Here is a 20,200-nt window from a genome sequence, read left to right as displayed (position 1 = left end):
ATAAAAAGTCCAAGTATACAAACAGAGAGTTCATCACTAGTTTGTTCATTCTTATCTTAGACAGATTAATAAGTAATCTCCTATCTCAGCAGGAATAGTGAGGTGCTATTGGCTAATTTCATCTGTGTGCTTTTGTACTACAGCATATAACTAAGGATGGATTTGGATGTCCAAGCTCAGCCTCTTATGAAACTTGACATCTCTTTGTCAGTCCACCATGGAGCTCCTGGGACTGACTACTATCATCTTGCTGGCCTGCATCTCATGCCTTCTTCTCTTTGCAGCATGGAGAAGCATATCACGAACAGAGAAGGAGCCTCCAGGTCCTATGGCCCTCCCCATCATTGGAAACATGTTACAGCTGAACCCGTGGAACTTGCCTAAAAGCTTGAAGGAGGTAAAAGTCTGTCTCCTTTCCTGTGTTGTCTCCATTGCCTATAGCATGAAGTGCAGTCCAGATAGTCTCAGCTTAATTCACTAGACAGTGTCAACGCTGCATTGACCAAACATCAAACTTGAACAGGAAATGTTTCCCAGAAATGCATAATTCTGATGTCTTATACTGCGTATTACAGTAATCGTACCAATGATGAGTCCTGTGCTGGCCTCATGGCTGTACTGCATTTTGCAATAGATTTTCTATCAGTGCTCTGATGTTATTGCACTATTCACCACATTCCTTTTGTGTCCATCTCCTTGCCACCCTGGCAGCAGGGTCTGGCATTGTTTGAGGGAAGACCCTGCTCCATTTTGTTGCCTCTGCTCCCTGGCCTATAGGTATAATCTCCTAGGAGGGGAAGTAGTGAGTGAAGGGGCTGAAGCAAAGGAGTTTGGAGGTGAATCGTGCTGTCCATTCCCTCCCCTGGCTAATGTCATGCATCTGTCAAACAAAACAGGTGTGTTGCAATGCCTGGGAGGGGTTTAGTGGAGGCAGTTTGGCTGTAGTAACTGTTCCTTAGGGGACTGTGAGGGGATGGTGGTAGATGGATGGGAAGGGGCTGAGTCTTCACTGAGTTTCCAGACACTTTGAGCAGGGCTCTTATCCACAGGGTAAAGACTCTCTGGGGCAAATCCCATCTCTGTGGGAGGTCAGGCAGTTGAGAACCTCCAGGCTTCACGTCCAGCCCCAGCGAATCTACAAGTTTTAACAGTAGTATGAAATGGTGGTCCTGTAGTGTTTTGCCAAATATGAATACTGGGGAGGTCAAGCAGTAACACAGGTGACCAGGTCACTAGGTTATGCAACAGGAGACTTTTCAGTGTCATTGTCAGCAATCTGCTACTGTTTCTTTCACTCAGCTTTCTTTTATCTTTATTCTTTTATCTTTACCCTATGTGGCAACATACAAGCAGCACAGTTCCTCGAAACATGTCTCTGGAGAGCTCAAAGGTGTGAGTGCCTGGCACAGTTAAAAAGAAACCCTTGTGGATTAAATATGCTTGAATCAATATTTATCCCAACTCTAATCTCACACACCCTTAGCACTGAGTGAGATGAGGATCTGTTGAACCAAAGCACACTCCCACTTCTACAGCGTGAGTGACACTGCGCCTCCTGGGGTGCAGTTAAGCTGCTCAATGTATTGGTGCATATCAGACCTCTTGTCTGTCACAGTATTGTGGAATCTGCAAGTGTTTCCAGGGATAAAAGAAAAAAAAAAAAAAAAACTTTCATATGAAAGGTTAGTGTTAACCAAGTCACTTCTGAGTGTTCACTTTTTCAGAGAAAAATGTGGCAATAGCTAGCATCACCATGTCCATCAGCAGATGCACCCATATCCATATGAGCTTCTTTTTGCCTTGCTGTGTGAGTGTTGAGAATCACAAGCATCCTGCATTGTTTCAGAGCCCTAGGTTATTTGTTTCCCCAAAATACTGGGACTAGATTGTTCTTAGAAAGTGAGCTTGTTCCTAAAAAGTGAACTTCAGAAGAGGTGTTCCAGTTCAAACCAAGTGGCCCAAGAATCTTTCTGCAGCTGTAGCTAAAACCAGATGCCTGGGAAAGAGTACATGATAAGCACAAGGATGCAGTGACTCTTCACTGGTGTACTCATCCAATTTCCAGAGATCTGTGGATTTTAGAGACATCTGTAGTATTTTATGCTCAAAAACCCTTTAGGGACTTGCTTTATCAAGTGTGTATAATTGTTTTTTGAGCTCGTGCAAACTGTTACTATCTACCACATACAGTAGAAAGGTGTTTCAGACTGTTTGTCAGCCTCGTGAAGATTAATTTCCTTTTCTCTGATTTGGACCTGACACGTAACCATTCCTATTCAGACCCCCTATTTCTCACACAGTTCCTCTTTCCTCTAGGTGTACTCCATAGGTGAAATGTCATGCCTCAGTGATGCTAGATTGCCCTTCAGACCTCTTAGCTACAATCTTTTTTTTTTCTTTTTTTTTTTTTTAGCATGATTAACATCCAGATGTGGCCTTTGTGTTCTTTCTTCCTACAGCTCAGCAAGAAGTATGGTCCTGTCTTCACAATATATTTAGGCCCCCAAAAGATTGTGGTGCTGTATGGCTATGAAGCTGTGAAAGAAGCCCTGATCGATCAGGCAGATAACTTCAGTGGAAGAGGCAATCTGCCGTTGCTTAAAAACTCTTCGAAGGCACAGGTATGTCCCTGGTAATGTCAGCATGCAAAGCTCAGGCAGTCAGTGCTTCAGGAACACAGCTGAGAGGGCAGTGGTGGATTTCATTTACTACTTTCATACATAAAAATTAGTAGTAAAAGATTAAAAGCCCAACTCACTGCTTGGACCTTTGAGTAAACTGAACCCCTGGAGGATTGTTTAAGATCCCAGGTTGGCTTCGGTCAGTTCCTTTCTATTTCCACCACTCTTCAAATTCTGGCTAAAATCTTGTTCATGAAATGCACCTCTAAGATCTTACTGTCTTTCTCCTGTTTCTGAAAGTACTGGCAAGATACCTACAGCTCAGGAGCCAGCAAGAGGAAATCCCAGAGCATAATAGCAACAAGCTAATATCGGCTGTCCTAGTAAGGGTCACACTCAGGATTAGGCCCTGGGCCCATTCACTAGGACAGTTCCCAGTATGGCATTTAGCCACGTAAATGGTTATTCCAGGGTACTTCTGTTCCATGGTATTTTAAGTGATCACACGATGTGTGAAAGTGCACAGATGAACATCTGGTCAGTTACCTAAGTGCAAAGGCCACGTGCTGGTGGCCAAGTTCAGGTTAGTACCTGTGGTGCCTTCTTATTTACATCCTGATGTAGTTTCTCTTATTCTGTGAATAAGCTTCAGTTTTACTCAAAGTGCTGTGATCATATTGATCAGATTGTCATCTCCGGAGTTGAAGGAAAGTTAGGTTTGGGGGCATACAGTGATTGTGGTAGAACGCCACAGAGAGGCATATTTGCATGTTGAGAATTTACCACGTAATGCCTATTCAGGGGGGGAAAAATCCGTTTCCTCTGTTTTTCCTTCCTGTGTCAGGCATTGTAACCAGCAATGGGGAGACCTGGAAGCAGCTCCGACGATTTGCCCTCACCACTCTGCGTGACTTTGGGATGGGGAAGAAGAGTATCGAGGCGCGAATCCAGGAGGAAGCTGGTTTTCTGGTGGAGAGGCTCAGGAAAACACATGGTAGGACATGGACTTTGTGCCTGCTGGGACACTGTGAATCCACAATGGGACAGTGAGGGGTGTGGGGCTGCTTCACCAAACCTGTGACCCAGGAAGTGGGCACACAGCTCCTATTTCTGCTATTTCAACCTACAAATGCATTTTCTAGTAGTATGTAAATTAAGACTACTTATTTTAAGTACCTCCCCTGAGAGTGGTACCACCCTGGACCACAGGCTTCCTTTCCACAACCAACCTTCATGAGTGATAATCTGCAAGGGGGGAAAAGCAGATGGACCTAAATGGATGACAATGCATCACTGTTTCCTATGAGCCTCTAGGAAATAGTGACCCTCCATCTCTGGGTCACTTTGGTATGGCATCTTTTACTACATACTAAAAGGTTTCGCAAGCAAGATATATGCAAATGAAAAGTATAAAGCATATTTATTGTTAAAGCTAACAATAAATAGCTAGGACTACTAACCTACTAGGCTTAGGGTTACTATGCTCACCACTTCTAATGGGACACCGGATGGGCCTTTGCTGGCCAGGGAGTCAGCAGGCAGGCAGAGAAATGTTGGCTGCAGTGCTCCTTGGAATAGGCTGCTCCTCAGTGCTGCTGAGTTGACATTTTCTGTCACCTTTTTTTCCTTTAAGATTTTATGTCTTTTCATCTTGATGCTTCTCCTCTTCCATCCTTGATATGCACCACTGTCTGCAATTTTACCTTTCCTGTCTTTTGTGGGTCTAATACCACTTTTTCTCACACTTAGGTAATTTTCTTAGAAGTTTATGCAGCTATGCTATCAAAACTCAACTTTTGATCATGGGTATCTGAACCCCTAAGAGAGGTAACTGAGGTTACGCTAATAGAGTTTGTAAACAGGGTGCAATAACCTAAAGACAGGTTAATGCAAAGTCCTTAAAATTTTCCTTAGATTTTGGAGGGATTATTCAGGCTGTTTCTAATAGTCTATAATGCAGAGAGGCATGTGTCAGCTGAAGAGGAACCAAGCCACTCAGACCAGTGTTCTGGTGAGAACAGGATAAAAGAGGTATTTAAACCACTCAAACAGGAAAATTGGATCATTTAAAGTAGAGAAAAATAAATTGGATTAGCTCTCCACCAGCTTCTCGAAGAACTATACAACTCTGATTCTCAAAGACTCATAGTAGATGCAAAACTTCCCCATAGTGTCGAAGGAGGGAATAGTGACCAAAATACTGAAAGCAAGGAACCATTTTTTTTGTTGCAGAGAAACCTTTCGACCCTAGCAGTTTCTTAGTCCATGCTGTTTCCAACATCATCTGCTCTATTGTCTTTGGGGATCGGTTTGATTATGAGGACAAGAAATTTCTAACTTTAATTGAGTTGATGGAAGAAAATAACAGGCTCCAGAACAATATACAGACACAGGTACGTGCAGTTTCATTTCAGTAGTAAATGTATTAATTATTATGATTTTAATGAATATTTATTCACATTATTCATTTTTCATTGGGGTAAATTTGCCTAAATATGGAGAAAACTTTTGAAGGCCAAAAAGTCAATTAAATGATCAAGTCCTGATGTGTGGTGGCTTTTTGTGTGGTTTTTTTTGTTTGTTTGTTTGTTTAATTTATGGACTCCAAATTGTTTGTCCAGAGAAGGGTATCATTGCAAAAGTAGCTCAAGTGAATTCTATCTTTGAAACCATAATCTAAAAGGCATTAAAATCCACTTGAATAATACAGACCTACTGTTCCAAAACAGTTTAATTACTAATTTTCATAGTAACAGTTAGGGAAAAAAATATTGTATCTACATTGAGCAAAATGTGCTTTTCCATCATTTTATTTTTACAGATATACAATTTCATCCCAAATGTCATTGATCTTTTACCTGGGCCCCATAAGACACTCATAAAAATGTTGAAGATGTAAATCGATTTATTTCTGAAATAGTAACAGCACACCAGGAATCTCTGGATCCCAGTTGTCCTCGAGATTTTATTGATGCTTTCATCAACAAAATGGAACAGGTAATGTAAGAGTGAGAGTATTCTGGATGTCAGAGTGAGAAGGTTTTGGATACTAAGAATACCACTGTTTGAATCCCTGTGTCTTCTCGCAGTTGTAGCAGGGCACTGGGCTTTTGCAAACACAGAGGGGAATACACTTTCATTGGCACCTTGTTCTATGCTCACCTTCATTCTACCCTCTCCATTTTCTTTTTAAAGATCTTTAAACACAGAACTAACATTGGCATACAGCACTAGACAAAGCTAGGAGAGCTGGTGACAAACCTGACTGATGTTATTTTGAATTACACTCCTCCCATATCAAAAATGTTCACATCATTCAGTAGAACTACCATAATTGCTGGTGTTCTGGAGATCATTTTATTTTCAAAAAAAATTAGATGTACCTAAACACACATTACAGGAACAAGACTTTCCTTTGTAAACAAGCTTCTTAGCTTTCTCATTCAAAGAATTCTGCTAAATCTTCCTTCAGGAGAAAGGGAACGGTCACTCAGAATTCACCGTTGGTACCTTGACCAGAACCACGCTTGACTTGTTCCTTGCTGGAACAGGGACAACCAGCATTGCCCTGAGATATGGACTTCTGATACTCCAAAAATACCCAGAGGTTGAAGGTAAAAGAAAGGGAATAAATACCTGAAAAATTTTTAATAGGACATGGGTTCAATTTGTACAATTCCTGTCACTGCCACAGGTGGCAATGGTCCCCTGAGTAAAGAAATGTATTTGAAGCATGAAGATGTCTATCAGTCTTAGTTCTATTCATAGGAGAGAGGCATTAGTACTAAGTCTGTTCATATATTCTTGGGGCTCTAAAAGTTTTGCTGCAGCTCTGGGGAGAGGTTTAGGCAAACAGACAAGAGACTTGACCATTCAACACTTACTTATTTCCTAACAGAGAAAATTCACCAGGAGATTGACCGTGTGATTGGCCGAGACCGAGGTCCCTGCATGGCAGACCGGAGCCAGATGCCCTACACAGATGCTGTGATTCATGAAATCCAGAGATTCATTGATTTCCTTCCACTTAATGTCCCACATGCTGTGACCAAAGACACCAAGTTCAGAGACTATTTTATCCCCAAGGTCTGTTCCACTGTTTCTGAGAAAGGTCATAATCTCTTGTAAACAATGACGAGTTCTATTCATTATCTTTTACTTTGCTTATTTTCAAACACACTGAAATAATATATAGAATCAGAATAATTTAGTGTGGGAGAGTATCCTGAAAGTTATTGAGTTTAGCCCCCTCCATTGTATTTGAAAAAAGCCTTTCCATCCTCTGTGTGAAGAAGGAGATGGAGCTTTCTATTTTTCACACAAACGTAAACAATCAAAGTTCTAATTTATTTGAAAGCAATGTTAAATACTCGAACCAACCTTGCTATTAAAATTCATTACGGAACATCTTTACCATACTTATAGCAGATATTTTTATTTATTAAATGCTCATTTTAAACTGGTCAAACTTCACTGACTCAGATAAAATATGTTCTGTTATCTTTTAAAGAGGTAGGGGAGTAAAGGATCATGAATCGATTATCAGTAACAATGCCTTTCCAGCTGTGCTTTTTGCTTAGGCAAAGAGTGCTTTTAACCTTATTATAGCATATGTGGATTAAATAGAGATTCATTTGACCAATTTTCTATATCATCAGGATTTTCGTATCACATGTGCATGTGCAAACTTAGGTATCTGGAGCTCTGGGATCGACCGGAGGTCTGCTAAGTTTTGAATTGCTGCTTTCCAGCCAGTGTGTGTGATGATCACAGAGCTTACCCAGGCCAAAAGTACAGGGGAATTAAATAAATGAGAGCTGGAGCTTCCTGTTCCAGGCTTCAGGGTTATCAGGATATTGACCTCATAAAAACTTTGCCACTGGGTTCTCTTTCTATAACAAATGATTTCAAAGCTGATACAGTTGACATGAGAATTTATTTTTCAACATTCTAGAGGATGCAAATGGTCCTCTTGAGGTGTTATTATGCATTAAGACTTGCAGTGCTCTACGTTTTTATTTCCCTTTGTGAAATAGTCCTCCTGATTTTTACTTATTATAAAAATAATTGTTATTGAATGAACTGCTTCTCTGGAAGAATGTAGCCAGTTAACTCCTATACATGAATGAGTACTGTTGATCTCAGTCAACTCTTCTGTAATTTCTTTCCTCAGAAAAAAAATCCTGTTTCCCTAAACCTTTTAAATCTCACCCAAGAACCCCACTTGTGGCTCATGAGGAGTTCTACCAGCCTTTCTCATGAAATTTTAGTTTTGCTACTTCTGAGTGACAGTTACATGTACTGAGACTACGTAGCAGTTAAACCAAAGCAGTGCCATGCTGTTCAGCTGTGGGAACTGCTCAATACTGCTGTGCTTTGGCATGTCCCCACTTGAATTTTCTTCTCTCTTTGCTAATTCAGGACACTATGATATTCCCTATGCTGCTCCCATCCTAAAAGACAGCAAGGAATTTCCAAATCCTGAAAAATTTGACCCAGGACACTTCCTGAATGCAAACGGTACCTTTAAAAGGAGTGACTACTTCATGCCGTTTTCTGCAGGTAAGAGCTCTTTCTACTTCAGATCCTAGGCTGTGCTTTGCTAGAACCTCCGAACATTTTAGGGGCTCTGTCACCACTGTCTGTACAGTGACGTAGAATAGAAGAGTCACTTCTGGGCAGCCCTAACCCCTGTACTAGAGTTTCAGTTGGCTTCCTTTCTTAGTAGTTACAAAAGACCATCCGATTCATTCTACACAAAAGGATGAACGAGGTGAGACTCACAGCCATGCCAGTTCTCTATCTCCTGACTTACCATCAAACAGAAGCAGAACATGAAAAACTGAAGCCTTCAAACTACCTTTCCCCACTGAGCACTCTCACATTATTTTGGATACTGAACCCCTAGTTTAATTCAATTCACTTCCCCAAAATGCTGCAGTGCTGCCCACCTATTCTGAGACGTCCGAACTTTCAAGGAACAGGGGGTAAAATAAGTTACCAGAAAAATTACTCTACCATCACCTCCTTTTTATTATTTGTTCTTTGCAGGAAAACGCATCTGTGCAGGCGAAGGTCTGGCCCGGATGGAGATATTCATATTTCTAACATCCATTCTGCAGAACTTTACTTTGAAACCTGTTTTGGATCGGAAGGACATTGATACTTCCCCATTAATCACCAGTCTGACAAATATGCCCCGACCTTATCAGGTCGGTTTTGTTCCCTGTTAGACAATGAAGACAGCTGGCAGCTCCCAAATTCATGAAAAGTCTGCTTGAATCAAAGTCATTTCCCAGCTTGATGAGACTGACATCATTGTTATATTCTTTATGGAGATAAATGTTATGCTTTAAAAAAAAAAAGTGTGGTGTGTTGATAATCACCACAGCCAGCTCTAAACAGAGGCAGAGTAGGTAATTGCATAGCAACAACAGCTCCCTATGCTGAACGATAAAGGGTCTCCTTCACCTAGCTCAGGTTCCTATCTGGTTCCTGACATCCTGATGTGTTAGGCTGTGTGGACTAGTGCTGTGAGAGCCCAGCTGCTGCTGTCCCTATCACCTGCTCCTCTCAGCACAGCAGGAACAGATGCTTGCACTACAGGCTTTTCACAGACCCTGCTTGAGGTACATTTCTCCTCTGTTTTCAGTTTGTTTGTGATCTACTTGTAAAAGTAAGCACAAAGCAATATGGAATGATTTTCTTCTGTTAGAAGATGACCATCTACTGTAATCTTGCCCCAGTACAAATCCTCTCATATGACGGGGATGGAGTTAATCTGATGGCTGGGCGCATGGGTCCTCTCTTGTGTGATTATAATGAAGATCTGTAAAATTAGAATTTATACTGCAAAATAAATAAGAAGTAATGCACTGAATTGCTTTCTTAAAATCCTAGAAGGACATGTTTTAGTGGAAAACCTTTCTACACAAAGCTTAGACTCTCAAATGTTTTCCAAGATTTGTATGTATTTGACTTTTGTTTCACTCATTTATATGAAACACATTACAGCTTGAAGACTGAGCTACAACGACCTATAAAACTTACATTTTCAGTAACAATGTGGTAGAAGGCTCAACTGGCCTTATTAGACCTATCAGAACCAGAACTGTGATTACAGCACTGACCATTGTGCAAAAGAGGACAAATAAAATAATACTGGGATCCCCATGACGTCATTTACTAGCTGAATGGCAGCTTGCATCTTCCCATTACTTTTATGAACTATGTAAAGATCACTAAAGCAATTTTACAACCATTAGGCAGAAAGAGGTAAAAGGAGTTTATGTGAGATGCCAAGCATAGACGGACAAATGTAGAACTGGCATTTCCATGAGTTGTTAGCATGGCATTACAAAGTCCATAGCAAAAAATATTACAGAATCACAGAAATAGAAATGAAAAAAGATACATGAAAATATCATCTAGTTTATAACCATATACAACCAGGACCAACTGTTAGAAGACTTCTTGGCAGGAAAGAAGAAAAAGAAAAAAAAGAAAGCACCCTGTACTTCCCCTTCAGCTGTTCCATGACTAAAATAAGCAAAGTAAATGGCCCAAGGGGCAACTTCCCTGTTCCAGATATCTTCGTCCATGCTGAATAGATGAGCAGGCAGCCCATGCAAATCAGCAAGAAAACAGCTTTAGCTCCCAGAGACTCCACCATGATACGGAGCAGAAATTAGAGATAGAGGAGCACTGAGGCTGACTACTGAAATAGTCCTGACTGTTTCAGGAAATACTTGTCCCATAGAGATGACCTACCCAGCTCCTAGGGTGGAAAGCTGAGTGAGAATGACAACACAGCCATCTGTTTTCCAGGTAGTAACCCAGACATTACAAAATGCAACAGACACCATCTACAATAGCAAGAGAATGGGACCATTTAATGCCAGTGAGCCAAAGGTCTGTTCTAAATGTACTAAATGAAACATCAGCTCTTCCTCTCTGATCTTCGCAGTTACATCCTCCTCCTCTACCCAGCAAGAATCTCTCAGGAAAGTACACGTTCCTCTGGAGAACTTCTAGGAGAGTGGAATAGGTCCTCTTCCACTGAACTCTTAGTCAATCAGAGCCTCTTTCACAACATCAGGTCCATATAACACCACTGCACATACTGTGCCCAAAAATATATTGTGAACATGAGACCGTCCTTCTTACTGAGCTGAAACAATTTACCAAAAAAGAACACAGCTTTTAAATTACACCCATTTAATTACAAGAACATGAGCAAGTCACACTACATAGAAATGAAAGTGCTCTTGTAAAAGCTATCAAGCCCTGCAAGCAAATATCCTTTACCTCTTCCACAGACTCAGGCAAGCTATTCTTTAGCTGCAACATGTTTCCTATGAAGGGCAAAGGAAATGGCCCAGGAAGTAGCTTCCCTGTTTCTGACATCTTCTCCAATGCTGAAGAGACAAGGAGGTAGACAATGAAACTAGCAAGGAACTGGTTGTGGCTCCCAGCAGTTCTGTTGCAATGTGAAGCAGGGATGTGGGATCAAAGGGGGCTGATGCTGCATCCTGAAAGTCTCACTTTAGGTAGCCTACGGTAAAAACAACAGTGAAAAGATAATCAATAGATCTCATTTCTTCCAGGTTAAACATAACTGGCTAGATAAATCACTGGCTGCTGACAGACCTGGATGAACTGCTTTAATTTATAATTTTTGTTGACCCTGTCAAGGTTCAACTTTGTTCTACTGTAATATCAGAAAGCAGGGACAAATACTAATCATTAACAAACCTTGCATTAACAGACTTCATCATACTTAAATATCATGATGTCTTCTGCTTATTACTTTTGCTTGTATGTTTTTCCTCAGATGTAACACTCACATACAACAACATATTATTTATAATAATTATATATTTAGCTTCAGGCCAATATACATTTGTGATTAGCACCCCACTGGATATCTTTTAACATTTATTGAACACAGAGTTCCACGTAAAAAAGTATACTCCATTCTAGAAGAGCTATTTTCAGCTGTTGAACACATTGCAGTTTCCACTAATGATTTAAGACCCCATCCTGAATACTCTGGACATCTCCACAAAATATTATTCAGAAAGTTGGATCAGACTCAGAATCATAAAATCATTTAGGTTGGAAAGACCTCTAAGATCATCGAGTCCAACTGTTAAGTCCAACTTCTGAAGAACCTGTTGGAGCAGCTGAGTAGAACTGCCTCAAGGGTGCTGGGGAAAAAATCCTTCTCTGGAACTGAATGCTTCTGTCCTGCTTAAAGAGCTGTGTTTGCTAGGCTATTAGTCCCTGGTTTGCAGTTACAGTCCTGTCAAGAACTACAGACTTGTCAAGAACTGCTTCAGCTTCAAAGCGGCTGCACAAACCACTTTGACAAGATACTTTGCCCCTTGACTCTCATCTGTCAGCCCCCTCTTTCCTCGTGATCTTCCATGTTCTTCCCTTCGAGCACATGCTACTTTCGTATTATTTTTCCACCAGGAAATGCCACAGAAGAGAAGAGATGATGTTTTAATATCCGTTGTGCCTCCTCTGAGATGTCTAATGGACTTCCTAGGAAAAATGTTTGAGCAGCAACCAAGCTGTGCCTTGGCTTTTGGACTATACAATTCACTAGTAATATGCTGTCCACACACACTTCACCATGCCTCTTCTGTGGTGCTGCTTTTCAAGGACCTGCCAACCTTGCCATGATTTGGATTCTACCAGTCACAGAGAGGGCCCTCAGGCAGAGAAGGAAATGGTCACTTAGAGACAGAACTGAGAACGCAGCTGCCAACTCTTGGTGTAACTGGGGTGCCACTGTCACACAAACACTCAGGTACCCATTCTCTAAAATTTCCTCTCAGTAAAAATTCACTTGTTGGACAAGCTCCTCTTCCCATCTCTGCTTCCTGGAGATATGATACTCAAAAGTTGTGAAAGAGTTTGCTATTTCTTAGCTCTCTTACCTGAAAACACTAAGTGAAATCCATGGCTAGACAGACTTCCATCTTCAGAATTCCTGAGGCTCCAGAGTTCAAAGAGTTCATCTTTGTAATTTTAAAATACCACTATTTTCTACATGCAGAAAAGCAATTATTTCAACACAACAATACTGGTTCTTACTTTCCCTTAACTGCTTTATCTTGGGGAACTTTTCTCTACTGACACATCACCCTCTTGTGGCCATCTTGCAATCCTGTCAAGAAAAGACAATGAGCAGAAAAATGCTGTATTATTTTTCTTTGGAATTTTCTATGCCCTGATCATACAGATTCCCAGAACTTCCAACAGCATACTGGTTTGTATGTGGTGAGTGGATCTCACCATCAATTGTACCTTTGAGTAAAACAAGCCATGGCTAAGCTAGCAGTTCTACAAAACCAGATCCAAATAGGAGTGTCCCTGCAGTATATTTAAACCTATTCTTGAGCCTCACTGTAAAGACACAAATCAGACACTAGACCTCTGACTATAAAGAGATGGGATAGGGCAGACCAGGAAGCTCCATGCGACTGAACATTCTCCAGGTTGAGCTAAATGCAGAGGTAAAAGATAAAATGGTTTTGCTTGCATGTGAGCATATTTACGTATCCACTGTCACTCTGTCCCCTTGATCCACTGGGCCCTGAAGGATGAGGAGCAGTACCTGTTAACACCAGTAGTGTGGATGCCTTCTTTAGAGGATTCCAGTTAGTTTCCAGTTTAGAGGATTCCAATTTCCAGGATTCTCATTCCAGGTTTAGTTGTGACATTGACAGAATCCTCTGCTTTCAGACATGTCTTTGAAGACCGTATAAGGTGCTGATTATGGCTTACAGTTAGTAGGTCCGTACCCAGAGTGGTGTTCTGTACAGTATAATCTGCTTAATCAAAAATTTCCAGTTATCTGCTGAGCCGAGGACAAACTCTAGCCTTCGTGCCCCTGAGTGTGTGTTCTTGCTTACCTAGCAGTAGTCTATCTTTGAGTGCAGTCCCTTCTGCCTAAACACTCTGGCCATCCCTGTATCTAACTCCTGTGTTAGTAAAAATTCCTACTGGGTTGCCATAATGTCCAAAGCTACCACTGGCGATATAGTGTGCTGCATGCATGCATTAGGGGAAGAAGTCTTGCTGGCACAGGATGAGCTTCGTACATTGAACAATGCTTGAGGGAGAAACATGAGTGTCTCCTATTTTCTTTTAAGAAAGACTTGTAGCCCTGAAACTTCTTCACCATTGGTGCCTCCCCATGGCCTCAAGACAAGCAGGTGCCCTACTAAAGCAGCTCCAGTAGGAAGTATTAAAGGATGTAAACAAAAGCAGAGAGGAAACCTGCATTTTTCTTCATGGTCAGTTCAGCAGATTACACAGCAAGGCCGCTGTAATGATCCCAGTAGCAGAGGATTCTTCTTATGCATGACACTATGAGCCTTGGCATCTTAACTAACTGGAATGTGGACATACGTATTAAGGAAAATGCCATGGTGACTGCAACAGTTCTTAAAGACAGAGCAGGGCTGCCACGCATCCAGTTCTGCACCCAGCTTGGTTCTGTGGACTCTGTCTCCAATTGAGGATCTTAGTACATGGCACACATCCAAGAAGGGAGTGGATTTGCACCTAAATCGACAGCATGCTGCCATTAGAGTATGGAGCCTGTCTGGATCATGTTCCATTCTCTGTTCAATACCTGATTGACAGGTTATCTGCCAGGAGCAGAAGAATTTATTTAGCTTGCTGCATAGTGACAGGACAAGTCACTGGCACTTTGTGCTTGATATTTTCCCTATCACATAAACATGATCACAATGCTCTAGACAGCATCTTATCCTCAAGAGATTTTACATCATCAGCTGTGATTCTCCTCTATAATGGCAAAGAAAAAGGATGGTACTATCAAATACACTGGTGAGTCTGGCTGAATCATGTCCACCTCTTGTATAATCAAAAGTGCATGAAACCCTGGAGAAACAGGACTTGTAGACTCTCTACCACCTTGTCTTATTGCGTTGATATATTACACTTCCCCATATCAGAGATCACCAAACAGGCCACTGTCCACACTGTCATTCATGCCAGTCTCTAGGAATTAAGATTTTAGATCTGCCTGGCTAAGATCCTCTTGTCTAGCATAACTGTGAACACAGGTGCTGTTCTGCATGGTATGATTTCCTCCAACACAGAAATAACTCATCAGCTGGTATCTCCTCCTGTTGGACTGGAGGATGTTGCTTTGATAATGATGCTAAGTGTTTAGTAGCTAACTACGGATAAGAGCAAACAGACACAAATGCATGGATGCCTCTGGGAGACTTAACCCTGTTCTTAAAGAAACTCATTCAAGAAAATCTTTCAAAGTGAACTTGGCCTTCTCAAATCCTATGTCAAGGCCACCTAGAATAGTATTTACCATGTTAAAACCAGGATTTTTAAAGTAATGCCGGAGGCTCTCAGAGGCCTTGCTTCACCGCTTTTAAATAGCACTAGGAAAAACTGTCAATCCGCGGCTGTACACTGACTGACAGAATTATGATTTTTACCATATTGTCACCTGACTAACCATTCTTCTAAATAGTCCGTCAAAAGTTTGAACTTCCTCTTTCCTGCATCAGTACTTGTAGCATCATCTACTGCAACTCACTCAAAAGCCAGCTTCAACTAGTATGAGTCAATAGGAACCAAAAACCCACAAACTTTGAGTGGGAGTTTCTGTTCAGTGAAAAGGGCCTTGTTAAATTAGCAATTTGGAGCATTGTTAATCTTGTAGAGAAGGAGATTTATTTGCTGGGCATGCCCCTCCAAAAACTACTAGGATCAAAATATTATACAAAACTTCACTGGGAAAGCAGAGAAAGGATGTGCTATGTTAGCTAAGCATGTGATAATGTGATACAAGAATTCCACCTGAGGTCAGGACAGGTAAAGAATATAAGTGCAGAAATACTTGACACAGAGTTTAAAGCATGTTCTCTTCTATGACCTCCAGTAACTGGAAAGAGTTTGTCTTTATTAACAGACCCTTTGAAAAATAAAAGGACAAGTTACATAATCTTTCCAACAGGAATTTGAGATTCCAGAGAGACAAATGCAGCAAGTTGTTTTATTGTAAATTTATCATAACTAGTCTCTCTATTTCAAACAGATAAAGATGTATATCAAACTCGAGTATTTTCAATACCGCATTTGTAACTCCAAAGGCCAGGGAATCTTCTTAATGCAGAGCTCAATGAAAGAAAAAAATAGGTTTAGGTCCTGCTGCTACTACGGGAAGACATCTTTATAGGTTATGCAGGGCTTTTCCTAGGTAGAACGTTTCATGTGGGACACAGGACTAAACACAGCCAATATCAATGTACGGGTTAGGGACAAGTTTCAACTTTTCACCGTGTAACAACGGAAGCAACAGGAACGTTTGAGAAGAGGAAATACTATTCAGCCTTAAGCATGAATACAGCTTACTGTATTCGATAGATACAAAAGATTACCAGTCATGATGTTAGCTGTTACCAAATCCTTGTCAACATATAAAACTGGTGTTGTGTAACTTAAACAGGGATCGGTCTGACTCATAGCCCAACTCCAACTTAAAGATTGTTGTAATTTCATCGTTTCTCCAGTTTTTTGTACTTGGCTTCTGCAGGAGGAAAAATAACAGTATTTTAGGACTCGATAGGTAAAAATCTTAAATCTTGTATGCAGCAATACAAGACATCTTACAACCAAGTTAATTTAAAGAAATCACTTGGGGCCATTTTTTCCTAAAGTACTTAGGCAAATCGAATTGAAAAATGGGATTGTCAAGATCTAGATGCCTAAGTCAGACAACGCATACTAACTTAAGCCAAGACTTGGGTGCCTGGTGGAACTCAGTGAATCTCTCTATCTGTGGGATTAAACATCTGTCTTTAAAATTTGCATCAGTGCACACTGCAAAAAAGAAATCAAGCTTCATTAATAAGTTGTAGTTCAATAATACCTGTATTATACCTCCATGTAACTTGATATATTAATCTTTTATCAACTCTTACCACTTCACACACACTTCTAATGTTCATTAACTGGAAGTGGATCAACATTATGCTACACGAGCAACTCTGTCACTCAGACTTGTTAAATAAAGTAAGAGTTTACTTTGTCTTGTGAAATCTCCTTATAAGAGATATGTTGCTAGGTAGTAACAGTAGAAGATATAGTTACCAAGTTTTTTGGAATATGCATCCAATTTATAAGCTGCTTGCTCCAGAGCTGCAACCTGCTCCTCAATTAGATTGATTTGTTCCAGATATGGCTGAAGAGCAGCATCTTAAAAAAAAAAAAAAAAAAAAAAAAAAAGCTGTTAGTTCTTATTAATTCAATTCCAGGAAACAGTTCATACTTCAAACATAAGAATTTCTCATAATATTCTCCAGATAAAATACTTCAAAAGCTCCTTCCTTTTCCCACCCCAAAATTGAGTGGTGATGCTGACAGCCATATTCCAGCAACTTATGAAAAGCTTCAGAGGCTAGACTGGCTTACTGGCAAAAGCTTACTGGCTAGACTCCACACAAATAAAAAAACAATGTATATCAAAAGAATTGTTATTTAATCCCTATCAGTCCAAAATTTGGGGTAGAATGGGACATAAATTCTCTTATGCTAGTCTATGTACACTGTAGTTTTGTAAAGATATACAGAAGATTGTCACTGTCTAACAGCATGTATATTTCAGTGAGTTTTCTTTCCTTGAGAGCCTATTGGAGTGTAAACTATCAAATCTTAGATGCTTAATTTCACACACAAGTCTAGAGTTAATTATATCCCTCCCTTATTTGGTTTACTTACATTTTTGATTTAAATCCTTCAGATTTCTGCTGATGTTTATAGCAATATCTTTCATTTCTAGGTACTTCAAGCTAGTCAATTTGTTCATGTTTTCCAAGAGTTTGTAGTCTTCACTGGTGGCTTAAAAACAACAGAGTACATTTTAATGTTCACGCAGTTTGAACTGAGTGCAGACTCTTCTAGAGGACAAGAAATTTCAAAACAACAGCCAAATATAATGAAGAATAATTTAGGTGGTACTAGAGGTATTAGTATAACGATGTACAAAAAGAAATGACGTTTTGTGAAATGTAAAAATCAACTGGACTGTTGAATACATACTTGCAATTTTTTCTCAAAAAAATTAACAAACAAACAAGAAACAAGCAAACTTGAGAAACTTCAGGTGGAAGGAAACTGTCATTCCGAAGACAGGCCAATTCAGCAAAACATAGAAAGGAAGAATGCTTCAAAGATCAGAATGGTAGATAGAGTTTTGGGCAATCCCTGCATTTTCTCAGCCTCACAGACTTCCTTGCCTATTTTACCAAAGTCACTTTCATTCAGATTTTCAAGACAGAATCCAGTGAAATTCAGAAGATAAATTAGCAAGTTTCCACTTCCCGCAGTCCCCTATCTGTTTAACAGAGATAAGAGATCTTCTACACTCACAGCAAGGTGGAAGGACGATCATATCAGAGAGATCATCAACCTTATGAAGCATCTCAGCTAGGCAGGTATCTGCTTAAGTGACCTAACTGCTAAGTTTCCCTTTCTTTTAACAGGGAATTAGATTAGATGACCTGCAATGGTCCCTTCCAACCTATATAATTGTATGATTGCCTGTTACAGGCTCAAAGCAGTTGGACAAGACTGCTGATTTTTAAAACATACGCATGTGAAGCACCTATGAGGAACAGAACAGTTATTGCCAGCCTTGTCAAATATGATAAAATAGGTATAGTTTATATAAACAACACAACAGAGTTCCTGGAAAGAAAATGAAAAGAAACAAAAATTTATTTGCCAGTCACTACTGCAGTGCCTTACCTGTCAGTTCACCTGTTAAATAAGTGGCCATTTTGCTGAACATATCTTTACATAGTTCATTGATGTCTGCTTCTGCAGGCTCCTTAGCTTCCTCTGCTGTTTCAACAGCTGAATCCTCTAATCGGGGTACAGACATTATAGGGTTAGAGGAAGGTTAGCAGGTACAGAAACACACCATAAAAATGAAATGGTCAAGTGTTTTATTTTTGTTGGTGTTGTTGTTTTTGTTGGTGTTGTTGACTATACCTACTTTCCATACACACTGTCTACTTTGCACGAAAGGAGAACAAACCAAGCCTTTACCTTAAAGAAGCATCAAGATTATTTTTAAGTAATATGTTGGGAAACATTTAAGCGGAAGGTACCTGGCCTGACTGCATTTACAAATACCAGCCCTTTCTGAAAGGAATATGGGGAGAACTTCTGCGGGATGTTGCCTCTAAGAACTTGTGCACAATTCCATTGATGTTTATTTCTAGTCACTGCCTTAACATACAAAAACTGCCCCAAGCCAGTTTCACAAGGGGAAGAAACGGATTTCCATCCACGGAAAACGATAACCAGCGCTTTCCTCCTCGAAACCCATTTCTACCACACTTGGCCCTTGCCCTGCTCTCCCACAACCCGGCAGCTTGCTCTTTGTTTTGTGACAGCTTTGCCTTGCCTCTGGGCTGAACGCAGAGACCCCGGGTCCCCGCCCGTAGGGGGATCGCAGATACATGCCAGGACGCTGCCATCAGACGGACGGACGGACGGACAGACAGACAGACAGACAGCCCCGGGGCCCGCCCGCAGCCAGCCCCCAGCCCGGCCGGGAGCAGGCAGCGCCCCCCACCGCCCCCCCACCGCCTCGGGGCGCCCCCAGCCCCCGGCCCCTTACGCTTGGCGGGCTGCGCGCCGGCCTCGGGCAGCCCCTCCGCCGCGGTCGCCATGGCGCCAGGCCCCTGCCCCGGCGCCCGCCGCCGCCACCGCCGCCCTCACGCGAGGCCGCGGTCCCGCCCCTCGCCATGGCGGCGCAGGCGCGGCCCTGGAGAACCGGGGCGGGCCGGGGCGGGCCGCGGCCTTCTCGCAGCGCTGGGCGCTGCCCGACGGGGGCGCTGCTGCCCCCGCAGCCTGAGGGGAGGCCCCGGCCCCGTAACCAGGGGTGGGCTGCGGGGACGTGCGGGGGCAGCCCGCATAGCGGCAGCGGGAGAAAGAGGAATACCGAGATGTAAAGTGTGTCACGGTTTTAATTTTCATGAGCTGTAAGAGGCAGCGAAGCAGCGTTGAAAGTGTTTGACTTCACACAGCTGTGCTGTCAGTGTAGTTATTTCCTTCCTCGTGACACCGTGACCCAAACATTTACTGCAGGAGCACTTTGACAGACCAGCCCCGTTCCAAGGGTTGCCGGCTCGCCCAGCCGTCTCCAGCACATGCCTGCAGTATTTCCCTTGGCGGAGCAGCTGCACTGCCGTGTGAGGGTCTTCGTGCAGCTTAGAAGCTGCTCTCCTTGCTGACGGTGTGGTAAGGAGACAGCTGCTGGCACGCTGCAGTCTGTGCCGTGGTGACTGCGGTAAGCTTTGCTGCAGTTACCACAGCAGTAGGTATGTGTCTTCCTCTGTGCATAGTATGATATATAGTATATATACTATATAGTATATATAGTATAGCATAGTATATATATAGTATATGTATATAGTATAGCATAGTATATATCGTATAGTATAGTATATATATGCATCTCTATATAGAGTTGGCACAGCTAAACAGGAAGCCTGCTAAAAAGG

The 20,200-nt window shown here is 41.6% G+C and overlaps 2 protein-coding genes across 2 annotated transcripts; one reads left to right on the top strand and one right to left on the bottom strand.

Moving 5' to 3' along the window:
- The first annotated feature begins 217 nt into the window (after positions 1-217).
- On the top strand, positions 218-9,408 carry LOC121073268 (cytochrome P450 2H1-like). Its single transcript, XM_040564051.1, is given in 12 exon segments — positions 218-397; positions 2,460-2,583; positions 2,586-2,621; positions 3,466-3,615; positions 4,854-5,014; positions 5,443-5,497; positions 5,500-5,618; positions 6,094-6,235; positions 6,520-6,707; positions 8,043-8,064; positions 8,067-8,183; positions 8,673-9,408. Coding segments are annotated over 12 exon segments (1,476 nt in total). The 3' UTR covers positions 8,855-9,408.
- Positions 9,409-15,667: 6,259 nt separating this feature from the next.
- BLOC1S2 (biogenesis of lysosomal organelles complex 1 subunit 2) lies at positions 15,668-19,443 on the bottom strand. Its single transcript, XM_040564052.1, has 5 exons — positions 19,315-19,443; positions 18,435-18,551; positions 17,406-17,525; positions 16,779-16,883; positions 15,668-16,215 (listed from the first exon to the last, which is right to left on the bottom strand). The coding sequence occupies exons 1-5, from the start codon at positions 19,364-19,366 to the stop codon at positions 16,184-16,186; spliced, it is 426 nt and encodes a 141-aa protein (XP_040419986.1). The 5' UTR covers positions 19,367-19,443; the 3' UTR covers positions 15,668-16,183.
- Between the last annotated feature and the right edge of the window lie 757 nt (positions 19,444-20,200).

This window comes from Cygnus olor, chromosome 7 (assembly GCF_009769625.2).
Source record: "Cygnus olor isolate bCygOlo1 chromosome 7, bCygOlo1.pri.v2, whole genome shotgun sequence".
In the NCBI taxonomy this organism is placed as follows: Eukaryota; Metazoa; Chordata; class Aves; order Anseriformes; family Anatidae; genus Cygnus; species Cygnus olor.
Note: the sequence above shows the minus strand (reverse complement) of the source record. Positions and strands in the feature narration are given on the sequence as shown.